This window comes from Cheilinus undulatus, linkage group 12 (genome assembly GCF_018320785.1).
Source record: "Cheilinus undulatus linkage group 12, ASM1832078v1, whole genome shotgun sequence".
NCBI lineage: Eukaryota > Metazoa > Chordata > Actinopteri > Labriformes > Labridae > Cheilinus > Cheilinus undulatus.
In genome coordinates, this window is record NC_054876.1 from 18,248,227 (window position 1) to 18,262,995 (window position 14,769).

At 37.7% G+C, this 14,769-nt stretch overlaps 1 protein-coding gene across 6 annotated transcripts in view; it reads left to right on the forward strand.

Annotated features, from left to right (window-relative positions):
• The window catches only part of p2rx1 (purinergic receptor P2X, ligand-gated ion channel, 1), a 47,399-nt gene extending 33,557 nt beyond the window's left edge, over positions 1-13,842 (forward strand). For 3 of the 6 annotated variants that reach the window (XM_041801749.1, XM_041801748.1, XM_041801752.1), the window contains exons 7-14: positions 1,564-1,705; positions 1,805-1,950; positions 4,269-4,359; positions 4,438-4,503; positions 4,602-4,697; positions 10,306-10,395; positions 10,540-10,584; positions 13,317-13,842. In XM_041801749.1, coding sequence (XP_041657683.1) covers positions 1,564-1,705; positions 1,805-1,950; positions 4,269-4,359; positions 4,438-4,503; positions 4,602-4,697; positions 10,306-10,395; positions 10,540-10,584; positions 13,317-13,322 — 682 coding nt within the window. In that variant the 3' untranslated portion in view covers positions 13,323-13,842. Of the gene's footprint in view, positions 1-1,563; positions 1,706-1,804; positions 1,951-4,268; positions 4,360-4,437; positions 4,504-4,601; positions 4,698-6,808; positions 6,934-10,305; positions 10,396-10,539; positions 10,585-13,316 lie in introns of those variants that run through there. The other 3 variants (XM_041801750.1, XR_005992683.1, XM_041801751.1) reach the window with 3 other exon arrangements.
• Positions 13,843-14,769: the final 927 nt, after the last annotated feature.

Here is a 14,769-nt window from a genome sequence, read left to right on the forward strand (position 1 = left end):
GTGATTAATCACAACCTTTTTGTCGTATTTTTAGATTCCACTATTTTGCATTTTAAACTGTTTTTGTCTTTTTTTGTATTTTTTTACTGTCTTAAACTAGGGGTAATTGACTTCCTGTTGAGATAAAGACCTATTTTTATTGGTAGATCAAAGATTTTAACACCAGCTTGACCGCAATGAACCCAATGTTCTCTGTGTCTCTGCAACTGACCTATCAAATAAAGATAACCCCCCAAATGAATAAATGAATGAATGAATAAATGAATACATAGATTCATAAATAAAATGTTACAATTCATATCCACTTAGGGCTATAAGTACTATACTTTATTAGAACCCACCAGAGAAGAGGGGGAGCCCTGTGATGGATTGTAAAGAAAATAAAGAGGTGCACATAAGCTTTTACTTGTCCACTGAGCTGTCTGGGAGTTTTTGAAGTAAGATGAGACACGGAGGGTGGTGGACTTATTTTACATTATTGTGGCTGCAGGGAGATGGTATGAAAAATAGTTGAGAGACAATAAAGCATGCCATTTAAAAAAAAAAACAAAAAACAATACACTAATTATGGACCTTAATTAATCAGAATTAATGTATTAATGCTGACATCATTAATAAAAATAGATCTTTGTTACATTTTAGACCTACCAGTATAATAACTAAAGTATATGAAACAGAAAACACCTCACTTTGAACAGCTGTAGCTCTATCTTTTTCTACACAACCCTTATTATATTTTTGACATTGAAAGATAACTTTAGTACCACCGCTGTTAAAAACATCTATGCAAATGTATTTCATTTGCATATTTTCTGTTTTTGCATTTGAATGTTGAATTTGCATTCATAGTTTTGTCCAGATGTTCTTCATATCAGGGCAGTTTGCATCTTTGACCACCTCTGCCATCACAGATCTTTATCAGACTATCTGTGTTCAAAGCTTTATATTTTGGGATGACCCAAATTTGTGTAGAAGTATCCGGGGAGGAAGACCGGCAAATGAAAAAATGATCATTAATGTGGCAATGAGTAAATGTTTGGGCTTGTCTTTTTTGAAAAAATATCTGAAAGAAAGCATGTTACACCGTGCATGAGGGTGTTTAATGGGTGGATTTACTAAGCTAACTGATTTTGTTTGTCAAAGTGAGTTGTAGGACTTAGTGTTTTTTTTTTTTTTTTTTAAATCGCAGGGTATTTATACCATCATGCAATGGATTCACTTTTCTTAGATTTAATGTGGCTCAACAAGTCCCCAAACTTTATCAGCTATAGAGTATAAACTAGTGATGTAAACTTCAGTTGTCATTGCTGGTAAGAGCATTAAAGAACCACACTGTAAATGTGATAACTCCTTTGTTTCTAATTGTTGTTTTTAACCCAAAGATGTAGAATAAAAGAATGTTTTGTGCATTTGATATGTAAAAACATGACATTTTAATTGTCATTGCCAATGAATTGATTAATCAAGCATAACCAAATGTCATTTGGGGTTCAAATCTTGTAAAGCAAACTAAAACACACAAAGTCAAACTGTGTTTTATAATAATCATCATTGTTTTTTTAGGAGTAACCTGGTGGAGGGCATTGATGCTGGCTACATCAGTAATTGCCTCCATGATCCAGAGAAAGCTCCATTGTGTCCCATCTTCAAACTGGGAGACATCGTCAAACTGTCTGGTTTCAACTTTGAAACAATAGCCAGAGTGGTAAGGCTGGAATTGCTGCACATGTTTCATCTTTTCATGTGCTGTTTCTTTTGTCTGTGTTGTTATAGTAATGGGATCATGTATTGTTTGTCCTGACAGGGTGGGGCCATCGGTATAGTAGTGGACTGGACGTGTAACTTTGACGTGGATGTGAGACACTGTAAACCAAAGTACAACTTCCACGGCCTGTATGGAAACCCCACAGAGACGGACAAGGCCAGAGCTTCAGTGGGATACAATTTCAGGTGTGTAGACTGCAGACATGGTCTAATACTATAATTGGATCAGATGTGACTGAAATGCTTAGATGCTTATTTTTCTTCATATTGGTATTATTAAGGAATTATGTTTAAAAAAAAGCATCACATGAATTCACAAAATACACTTTAAAACAGACCAGCTTTTGCAATGAAAAAATAATAATTTTCTTTAATCCATTTTTGTAACTCTACTCCTAAAATCAATTGTTAGACATTATAGGTAATACATTTATGTCACTTCCTTGTTTCTATGTTATGTTTAGAGCCATAACTGGCAGCTAGATCAGCAAAAATGTTATTTTTGTTTTATAGCGAGTCACCATATAAAACCACAAAGTATTATTTTAAAACTTCATCAGCTTATGAATTGAACAAGCTACACAAAATGAAGCTTCGAGTTAGTTCATGCAGGACACAGAGGTTATACGTCCAGCTTTAATCAGCTGATACCAGTTATTACCTCCCAGCTCCCACAGCCAATCACAGCTCTTTCTCTCTATTGTTTACCTCTTCTATTGTTTTTTTTCTTTTTATTACAGTCTTATTTGACATTGTTCACATTGTTCTACCTAAAACTCAATAAAAACATGAAATTTAACAGCTCTTTCTCTTAACACAGTGGTCCATTTAAATATGACGTCTGTCTCACTAATCCCTGCTTCATCATTACTGATGCACCACACTGCTGCTGGCCTCCACCTCCTCCACCCCAGCCTCCTCCTTTATAGAGCAAGCTTGATGCATTGACTTTTGACAAGAGGTTGCACAAAACAATGACTCATACACATAGGTGGCAGAAATGCTGTAAGAATGATTAGTGCAATTGTTCTTATGTTTCTGAATTGGGCTTCAGGAATCATTTTAATTCATAAGTCACTCACCCCACTGTCCTTGTGTTGTGCTTCGATCACATCAGATGTTTCCAACCTCACAGTCTCCATCTGAAGAGTTGCCTGAAGTCGGTCCACTCGGTCCAAAGCTGAAACAGCTTTGCTTGTTCCAAGAAACAAGTAAAGATGTAGCTGTTGTGCACTCTTGTGCAGATGAGGATTTGCACAAATTTCACTGGAGAGCTTGAATAAAGATATCATGTTTGATATATTTTGTGATGAACAGAATTTTCCGCTCAGCTGGCATTAAACTGGAGGCATTCTGAAATTCTGCTTCAGATTCCCCGTCTTGCAGACAGACACAGTCATCACTACTCAGCACAGTCAGTTTTAAACTGATGATCACTCTATCCCCTTTAAGCTGGCTGTTTCGTTCTTGGCTTGAAACAATTGCAAAGCATCTGTAACTTCACCTTGTAAGCTAGCCAGTCAGCTAGGCTGGTCTGAGAACAGTGAATACGCAAAAAGCCCATAAACACATAATGAGAAAGGACCAAGTCTACAGTGTGGCATTAGGTCAAAATAGTGGGGAAGTGCACATCATTTTGTGGCATTTAAAACACACTTCATGATTTCCTCTTTGTTTAATGTTCTGTCATTACTCACTGTGCGCCAGTAACTTTGGTGTGGCGGGCTACCCTGCTGACTGAAGTTAGGTTTATGTGCCTCACTTGTGGCATATTAAAGTGGGAAAAATGTGTTGATGTTCAGGTTTAGAGACTTGTTGATGTTCAGGTTTAGAGATGTGTTGATGTTCAGGTTTAGAGACTGTAATAACATTATATTTTTGATGATCTTGGAAATATCAGAATGTCTTCAACCACCACTGGTTTTGTTTAGAAATGTTTTAGTGACAATCAGGATTTATTACTCTGGCTTTTATTGAGAAATAGACAAAAAATGCAGGAAAAATGTAAATAAAAGAGAAAATAAGCAGCCAAACTAAAGCCAAACAGCAGCTGTCTTTACAGGCAAACATCAACATCTAGTTTGACCAAACTTTACACTTAGCACATCTTAAACTCTTTCTGGGAGGCAGTCTTGGATTTTTAATGAGAAATCTTTCCATATTTCATACCAGACTTATTTTGGCACTTCCTTGGAGTTTTTGTAGTCCTTCATTTCCTCCTCTGTCCAGGTGGTCCCATTCTACCTCTACAATATTCATTAACTCTGTAGAAGCCTGTCCATGACTGTCAGTGCTCTATAAGCTGTTTTTCTATTTATAATTTTACTGAATTACCGTTGTACTCGGATTGTTGGCATGCAGAACAATGAAACCATTCCCATTCAGGGGCTCCTCAGAAGGATTGGCATGATGTGTTAGAATAACACCTTGGACTTAAGGACAAACTCTGCGTCTCAAAAATATTTGTTTTATGTTAACTGTGATGATTCTTGTGGCCTTTTTAGGTTTGCTAGGCATTATTTGGAAGACAAAATCGAGAAAAGAACCCTTCTCAAAGTGTTTGGGATCAGGATCGACATCATTGTGCAGTCCCTGGTAACTCCTATATTTAGGTTTTTTTATTTTTTAAAAATCAGACAGAGTTTAGAATAACTGTCCCTCTGCCCTTCACAGGCAAGAAAATTTGATATCATCCCAACACTGACAGCTATCGGCTCTGGAGTGGGAATCTTTGGAGTGGTACGTTGACATGTGACTCATTCCTGAAGCCATTATTTATGTTTGTGGAATATTCTGCATACAGCTAATGAAATCTGATTTTTAACACAACTTTTCAGGCCACTGTAGTGTGTGACTTGGTGCTGCTCTATTTGCTCCCCAAAAGAGAATTTTACAAGAACATGAAATTCAAATACACAGACACGCACATACAGGTAAGCTCTGAGATGCATGTGAGTGAATTTCTTCTGTCAGTTCTTTTGTGAAGGAGATTGTTTTGAATACAAGATGGCAGCAGAGAGTCGTGAATCAACAGCAGGTGTGTGGTGTTGTCCTATACCTGGTCACCTTCTTCACTCACCCCCGTTTTTGTTAAGGAATGTCACCTACAGATGTAGAAACCTCACCAGCACACTGGAGCAGATTAAAGGGATAGTTCCCGATTTATGAAGTGGGGATGTATGAGTTACTTACCAATACGTACACAAATATGGACAGCACAGCCCACAAACATGAAGGTCGAGCTATAGACCACTGCAGATGGGGTCATGAGACATGAGAAACCTATCAGCCTTTTAAAAAAGGTCTGACATGGTAGACGGCATGGTTTGAAGTTTGTGGATATTTCACCACTTCAACTTGATATCGACAAACAGGTACATACAAAACAGGGGAGTCAAACTCAATCACAGCAGAGGCCGGATTCTGAATTAAGGTTTGACCCAAGAGCCTAGCAGGGTCAACATTAAACCATAAACTGTCAACTTCATTTTCAACAGAAATGAATTATGGGAAGAAAAAACCTTAGCACTGATGTTAATGACTTTGAGATTTAAAAACTCAAAATGATGTTTAAAGGCTTGAAATCTGAGATAAAAAGTCCAATTTATTAGTTTAAAAGGTCAAAACATGAAATTAAAGGTCAAAATAAGGATTTGAGAAGGGTAATATATGAGGTAAAAAGTTGAAAAATGAGTTCAAAAGATCGGATTATGAGATAAAACTTAAAATCACGAGTATAATAGTTTAAAATAGGTGTTAAAATTTAAACCTGTGAATCTGATTATTTAGAACATGGCATTTAAAGTCAAAGTTAAGACTTTAAAAGGTCAAAATGTGGGACAAAATTCAAAATTATGAGTTAAAGAGGTCAAAATATTAGATAACTTTTATAACTGTGAGTCTTAAAAGTTCAAATATGGCATTAAAAGTCAAAGTTAGAAGTTTTAAAGGTCAAAACATGAGATAAAAGTAGAAATTATGAGTTTCAAAGGTCAAAATATGAGATAAAACTTTAAATTGCGAGTCGAATCGGTTAAAATATAAAAAAATTAGGACTTTTGAGAGTCAAAATATGAGATAAAAGTTATAATCATGAGTTTAAAAGGTCAAAATATGTGATAAAATTTAAAACTTTGAATCTTATAGGTCAAAGTATGGGATTAAAATCAAAGTTAGGAGTTTAAAAGTTCAAAATATGAGATAACAATCAAAATCATGTGTTTGAAAGGTCAAAATATGAGATAAAAATTGAAATCATTAGTTCAAAAGGTCAAAATATGAGATAAAAGTTGATATTTTTAAATTTAAAAGATCAAAATATGAGATAAAGCCAAAATCACGAGTTTCAAAGGTCAAAATGTGAGATAAAATTTTAAATTGTGTGTTTAAAAGGTCAAAAGGTGTCATAAAATTTTAAATTATGAATTTAAAAGTCCAAAACATGACTTGACATTTAACAGTTTAAAATATGAAATAGAAAATCAAATAATAAATTTAAGTCTGTATTGTGAGATGCAAAATTGAAAATATGAAACGAAAACATGATTTAATTTACTTTTCACACATTCCTGAGGGTTTATTTAATTATTTTTACTCTTTACTTTTTCATATTTAAGAGCTAACAAGGTATTTTAGATAATGATGATAATAATCAAGCTTAAGGTTACATTTTTCATACTGGAGGAACTCTGCAGATCTTATACTGGTGTGCCAGTTAGAATAAAAATATGATATGATCCTGCGGGCTGGGTATAACCAGTTATACCCATAGAAAAGATTTGGCCCCTGGGGCCTTGAGTTTGACACAGCTGATATGTAGTATTGTATGTGTCCTGGTTTTGAACAGTCCTATCCCAGCTTTTTGCTTGCAACACTGATGTCTTTTTCTGTATGTCAGTGTCCATGCTAAGGCTGTTGCCGTTTTATCCGCTGTTAGAATATCACTAATGCACCAGAGTACTGATTTGTCTCAGTGTGCCGTTGTTGCTTAGCTCAGCCTGTTATATTAACATGATTTGGCTCCTAAACTGCTCTCCTTACTCAGCTATAGATAAATCTTCAAACAGATGACTTCAGATGAAGCAAATATGAAGGGTGCAGGATGTTGTCAGCGGTCTGATCTGACTTGTGCTCTTTTTACCGCAGAAAAACAAAAATCAGGAAAAGAATGTGAGTAAACTCCTGGCTGAGATGCTGGGAGTCTGTTTGTGTTTGCTGTGATGTTTGTGAGCAAAAGTGTGCAATCCTGTTGGTGATAAGATTGGGTTCCCATTCTGCTTGCTCTCATAGGCTAGTGTGGGTGTACTGCTGGAGGAGGCCTGATCTTATCAATATCAATCAGGTCTGGAATCAGGCTCAAAATTGTCCTGTTTGGTGCCAGCCCAATCACACCTGATTGCATAATAATGGAAAAATTATTCATTAATCACACCCTTAAAATGTGAGCAATGCAGACCATTTTTTATTCTTGAAGAGGCTGTAAACGTGTTTATTTCTGCCCTAAAAATAGTTGTTTTAACATTTTAACATGGGTGTTAATGGGACTTATGGGGCTTTTGCAGCAAGCCTCAAGTGGACACTTGAGGAACTGCAGTTTTTTTGCTCTACATTTGATTTTTTTTCCACACTGGTGGTTGCTGCTTAAATTTTATGCATGCCATGCAATGTCTCATGCTGTCTGCAATTTTTGGTCAGAAAGTGATGTGGCCAGCGCACACTGAAATCAAACTTTTCTTCCAGAGACAGTCATTTGATAGAATTATTATGTGTTTTCTCAGACTGTTTAAACAAAGCGTTTCAGTAGATAGATAGCACAGTTATTAAGTGACAAAAACTCAGAGTGCGCTGGCTAGTTCTGCTGAATGTCAACATAATTCAATAGTGAAATGACTCCATGTCTGCATAATAGTATAGATGACATGTCTCTAGCTTCCTCTGTTGAGCCTAAATGAAGCCCAAATAACCCCGTGACAGGTGCTGACATATTGCACTGGTGATGTTATTTGTGGCAAAAATGTGCAGCTCACTTTAACCCTTGTGTTGTCATAAGATTCTGTGTACTCCCCTTTCCAAAGGGTGAGAAATAAGCTACCTTCACTAAACTCCTAAAAGAAAAATATGTACCCCTCATGATGTTAATAACACAAGTTTCTAAATAAAACGGCATCAGTCTTACCATTTTTCTCCTCGGTGGACTTCCTTGGCCCCACTCTTACTTAGCCCCTCCAGAATTTTGGCCTGCAAGATAAATGGAGATAAATGGAGTCTGGAGCAGACACTCATGCTATCGACAGTTTTACTACTTTATTGTTACTTTTCATCTCTTGCCTTTTCTCCTTTGGTACCGGCAAAGCTTAATTAATTAAGATGCTATGGGGTAAATAAGATTTGCACTCGCTAATAGCTCCTCATTCGCAACAAATCCACTAAAGAAATTGCACTGGTGAGATGCAGATGCTAAAATGTCCCATAATTTTGCCAGCCCAGCACACTTAGCGTGTTTTGCTAAAGGTAAAGTGGCACATCAGTGGCTTTGTACTTAGGCCACATTAGATGATTATTAGATGGTCGTGTGAGGCTCAGGGACTAGAAATTAGGGAAAAACGTTGTGACTAAACACTCCTGCCTCTGCTGTTGTTATAACATCACATAAAACATGTTATCATACAAACTAATATGTTTAGTCATTGGTCAGTTAAAGCAGAGAGGAGTTACAGGGGTAAAATGTCATTCTGTAAGTTGTTTAAGTTACTGCTATGTAAATAAATATTTTATTAATAAATTCATTTGAATATTAAGGATTTTTTTTCCATGAGAATAAACAGCAGCTCTCATTGTGACATACTACAAAACTCACGCCACATGTTTACAAAGATATGATCTATAACTGGAATAAACAGAGCAGTAAGGAGAAATTCATCTAATACCAAGGATGAGGAGGAGGACGTGCGAATATCATGACTATTACACACAACACAGCTGTTTATATGAGACAGCACCAGTTCAATATTCTTTACATTCTCTTAGAGGTAAAATAAAATATTTTGGGAATGGTGTTTTTTTTTTTCTTTTTTTTTTTACCTAATCCCTGTGCATAAAGACAATCCTTCCATCATCCATATGCACTCACTGTCTCCCTTTCAAAAGAATTTGTTTTTGTCTTGGAAAACTTAACATCTAAATTGACCAAACGCAGCATGTGCGCACTGTGTAGTGGCAGAGTTGTTTCATTGGATAAACAATTTACGATAAATAGTAAATAGACAATGATACCGTATGTAGATAACCTTCCTCATTGTACACCGTAAAGAGGGTGAGCCTGTCTACGAAGTTTTTATGAGCTAATTTATTTAAAGCTGTCTGATATTTCTGCACACTGCTCTTATGCTTGATTTCGTATAGTAACATATCAAATGACATTTTAAACTCACCACCGCTCCTCAAAAATTGCTGCTCAATTTCAGAATGTTTCTAAAATGAAATGATTAATTGCTGTCCAATAGGAGATGAGAGGCAGGCATTACAACAGAGTAAGATATCATGGCTAATGAGAAATTTAATTTTCTAAAACATGTTGATTCTAAGTTAGTCATGCCCAAGTCCTACCAGTTCAACAGCCCATTGTTGATAGTAAAGTTTATCTTAGGATCCACAGGAACAACTGACTTAAGTGGAGAGAGGAGAAGCAGGAGAGTGTTTAGCGCTGGTTTAATACTTGGTTTCATTTGGTGTTAAACTGCACCACATTTACTGCCCGTTGTAGTCAGAGCTGGCATTTGGGGATTAAGTGCTATTTGTAATGAGGCTGATTTGCTTAAAAGTGAAGTAATTTTGTGCTGAATTTTTGAATCCTCCCCATATTCCTCTTACCTTCAGTCTCATTTACATACATGTAAATGGCATAGGGTGCTGTTTGCTAGTCTGAGCAGTTTGCATGCATTTTTTGTGTGCAGTTAGTGTGGAGTTCCTCTTTCAACAAGCTCTGTGAATCAGACACTGTTCTTCTCCCATTTCCTGCCCCTATTCCCTTTTTTGCATCAAATAACTAAACAGAACTTAACTACTCAGAAAAATTTGCACTTGGACATGACATATAATGATAATGACTCACTAACATAACTAACTCTGTATTCCGCCAAAATGTACCTGGTGTGAATTTTTAGGTTTTAGTTTGAGCCCTGTCCCATCTGCTAACATTGAGAAACAGGTTTATTACAGATTCTAGCCACTCAGCAGGAGGAGCTCTAAAGATTTGGCTTCACTCCCTTGCAGCTGTTGCTGTAAACACTCAACTGTAAATTACATGACTCAGTGAGCAACTACAAAAGTTTTACCAGCTGCGTAGAACGCTTCTAAGGAGCTCATATCACCCCACCTCAGTAAAACAGAACTAGCCCTTTAATGCTATGTTTAACCCCTCCACAGCCACAGCTAGCACAGGACAGTTTCTATCCACACCTAATCTGATAGAAGATGAAATGTTTCCCCACCCAGACAGTTCCCTTCTTTAACTGAACCAGGCAGAACATTTTGTATTTGCAGCCTGACAGCGAGTCGCTTGATTTAGACACAAGTGTCTATTACACCATTGAAGCAAAGGCAAGACAAGCCCAAGGCACTGACAAGTCCAACGTGAGTCATGTAGATAGACGTAGATGTAGAATAGATTTTTTTTTAAGTATTCTGTCTTGTAGAGTAGAGGAGAAACCTTTTTTTGTTGTCTGCCTTCAAGATCTAAACTCCTCCTCCTGTTTATTTGACTGTTTTATCCCACAGGATCCTGATTCAGAGGCAGGCAGCATAGAGACTGAGATGTCTAAAGTAAGAGATTCATACTTTTATACTTAAATGTGTTGCATTCAGAAAACAAAGTTCTGCTATGTTTTTCTTGATTACAGAGATACTAGACAGTGAAACTGTTTTATTTGTGTTGGACTTAAAGGGGCTCACATGTAGTCTTAAATGTGGAGAGAAGGCAAGCTCAGTGTTGGTTGTGGTAGCTGCCGGTAGCTTCTAGAGGCTGTCAAAGTTAGGCCTCGATAACTTGCGTAACAACTCTAAGTGCCGTGTACAGCTACTAGGGCAATACTGCCATAGATACCAGCCTTTCCACTGCAGTTACTTGTAGCTATGGCAAACTGCTGCTACCAAAGTAATCATTCACTCAGAGATACTCTGGATATTCATTAAACCATTGTTCACAAAATAGAGTTTTGTTTGGCAATGAAAACTCATTTGGTATTCAGACCCCCTTCACTGTTTTTCAGCTATGTTGCAGCCTGATGCTACAGCTATTTAAATTCCTATTTTTTCTCTCCTTAATCTACACTCAGTACCCCAAAATGACAAAGTGAATACAGGATTTTAGAATTTTTAGCAAATGTACTAAAAAGAAAACATCTTTAATACATGATTTGGAAAGGCACACAAGGCCTCACAGTTGACAATGCACATCAAAGCAAAAGCCAAGCCATGAGGTCAAAGAAACTACCTGCAGAGCTCAGAGACAGGATTGTTGCAAGGCACAGATCTGGAGAAGGCAAAAAACATCCTGCACTGAAGGTTTCCAAGAGCGCAGCAGCCTCAGTGATTCTCAAATGGAAGAAGTTTGGCAAAAACAGGACTCTTCCTAGGGCTGGTTGCACAGCCAAACTGAGCGATCAGGGGAGAAGGGCCTTAGTAAGAGAGATGACCAAGAACCTGTTAGTCACACTGACTGAGCTCCAGAGATCCTGGGTGGAGATGGGACAAAGTTCCAGAAGGATAACCATGACTACAGTCCTCCAACGATCTGGGCTTAAGGCAGAGTGGCTAGATGGAAGTCTCTCCTCAGTGAAAACACGTGACAGCCCGCTTGGAGTTTGCAAAAAAAAAAAAAAAACCTGAAGGACTCTCAGGTTCTATGCTCTGATGAAACCAAGATCACACTGTTTGGCCTCAATTCTAAACATTAGAGCGTGAGAAATACAGGTCCCACTCATCACATGCCCAATAGTGAAGCATGGTGGTGGCAGCATCATGCTGTGGGGGTGTTTTTTAGCACCAGGGACTGCTTAGGACCTCGGGCTGGGCTAAAGGTTCACCCTCTAACATAAAAAGCACACAACCAGGACAACACAGGAGTGGCTTAATTTTTTCCCCTAAAATTCTGTTTTTACTTTAATATGATCAGGGACTGAGTGTAGATTGATGAAAATAATGTTTGTTTTTGAAGTGTAGCATCAGGCTTCAACATGAAAAAAATGAAAAATAGTAAAAGGGTCTGAATACTTTATGAATACACTGTAGATAGATACTATGAAATGTACACTAAGGTCTCTGAGTGTTTGGACAACGACCTCATAAAAAATAAATTTTGCTTTTATCTACCACAAAAATGGATTTAAAATAAAATAATCAACTTGTGAGTGAAATGTAGACTTGCAATATTAATTCCAGGAGGCTAAAAAATAAAGCTGTTAGCTTATGCATCATTTGCTATAGCTAGACTTGCTTCAGAAGTAATTATGCGTACGGTGGCCCGCTTAGGCTTAATTCATAAAGCTATTGTAGCTACATTGGCTTACGTCAAACGTAGTAATGTAGCAAGCAAAGCTATGTTAGCTTTTACAAAAGGAAACAAAGCCAAAATTAGCCACCTCTCACAAAACTACTTCTATATGGGTCCATACATAATTTAGTCTTGAATTAGACCTCTGACCTATTTATCTAGTAAATGTTGCCTAGTCTGTAATGTTTGCAATGTGGCTATTTCATAAATATAATTGTCAGACTTTGTTTGTGAAAAAGTTATAATTCCCATCCATTGTGGTGGTAAACAGAAACAAAATGATACAAATTGTGTCGCTGTCCAGATACTTATATACTTTATGTCAAATTCAGTTTGGCTACAATCCAATCCTGAAGCATAGCACTGAATATGAGGGAGGAACAAAAGCTTTAGGCTAGAAAGGAGGAGCATGGGGCAGTGGAGGTGAAGCTTTGCCAGCAGAATTTCAGGGTGAAGCCTTGTTGAGAGAATGAGCTGTGATTGGATGCTTTTGCTGGGAGAAACTAATTAGCTGGGCATGTCCTGTATGAACTAACTCTAACACAAAACACTTAATCAAAGGGAGAAACAACATCAACATTAAAGGATGAAAGAACTACCAACTTACACAATCAAACAGCAGGTCTGGATAGCTGTGATCGCTAAGGTGGTTACAGCAGCTACGATGCCAAGCTGCCAGAACTGTAGACAGGTAGCTGCCAACCATGCCACTGTCAGCTTCCAGATGTACCACAGCGAGCTACCACTATCAAAACTAACTTGCCTTCTCTGCAAATGTGTGAGATCATTTTAAAAAGTCACACAAGATAATTATAACTCTAGTTGGAGTCACTTATTATCTTTGACCCTGCAGGTTCCTTGTATTTAAGATCTAAGTGTTCACTAATGTGACTGTCTCCTCTTGATCTCAATGCAATGCGCTTCCATATGCTTCTCACTGATCATCCTGTTTGTTTTTGTGTCTGTGATGCTCATGTCTCTGTTATCTCTTATTCCTGTGTAGAAATGACCTGGGAGCAAGCTTATTCAGTGCTTTTTTGGACGCTGTACCGCACTGGAACCTTGCAATAAAAGAGCACACAAACACTCAGACTCTAAGTGGACTCTTGACTGGAGCGGACAAATTCAAAGACATTGCTCCATGGGCCCTCTTCTTCTTCTTGACTTCTGGCTGCATCTTGAAACATCTTCCCCATCTAAAGCCACCCTGAGGGACTACAGTGACTCTTACTGTTGTGTGTTGAGCCCTAGTGTAGCTCAAACTGTGTGTGTACTCTTCTGGGTGTAGCTCAGTTTGCTTTTATTCAGTCTTTGGGTGTAACCCTCCACCTCCTAACCGTCCCAATATCTGAGGTGAAAGAAAAAGTTTCAGGCACTTCTGTGTTTGTATACATATCATCCATAAAACCTTAATAATCCATGTCACTGTCCTTGTCAAAACAAGATAAACACAAATGATGTGTGGATGTGCCACTGTCGGAGTGATTCATCCCCCATGTGCACCTTGTGATCGACTGCTGCATTCAATAAAACATGTACAGTTATATTTCTGCTGGTTTTTCTTCATTCAAAATAGACATCTAAACCTACCTATGTGAAAAAGTCATCGCCCCCTAAACCTAATACCTGGTTGTTCCTACCTTGGTTGCAACAACTGGACATTCTCCTTCAAAGTTTTTCTTGTAGAAAGTAGAATTTATGGTTCCATCAAGCCCCAGGCTATCACACTACCACCAGCTTGACTATAGGTATGATGTTACTTTTATGAAATGCTAGGTAGTTTCAAGTCTTGGGGATCATCAAGATGTTTTTGGTCAGCAGTGGCTTGGATGAGCAAAGAAGTGGTCTGGAGTAGGAGCGTGGTGGTAGCGCTCCTACTGAGCGTGGCTTGGCTGAGGAGGGAAGTACCAGAGCTTCAGGTCAGCTTGAAGTCTGAGCTTCCCCCGGGCCCCACCTTTGACAGAACCTCCTGAATCCAGGAGGACCACCTGTGGTCCTCAGGTAGCACACCTTCTGACCACAAACGGGGCAGCTGGGCAGAGATGGCTTGTGCTGTCTCATCATCAGAAATAATAAAAATAATTAAGAGAACAATGCATTACAGCTTAAGAGTCATTCCACGAGAATAGCTCAAATTAGACTTGGACATTTTCACATTTTTGACCAAAATGTATTATTTGTATGTATATCCCACAGCATTAAGGAAATATTTAACTATCAGAAAAAGATATTTTCCCATCTCAGGCATTAGTTTTCTATAATTATTGATCATTATTTGAAGATGTGGTCACTGTTTTTCCTCAACCCCGTTATGGACACTACGTAAGCTCTCTGAATATGATTATAAAATGTATTTCTAAAGAAAGCAATATTTTCATATTAGTCAGGTTTCCCCCACACTAATTCAATAATTTTAAATACAAAAATGACACAAAAGCTTACATTTTTGCTGTCTT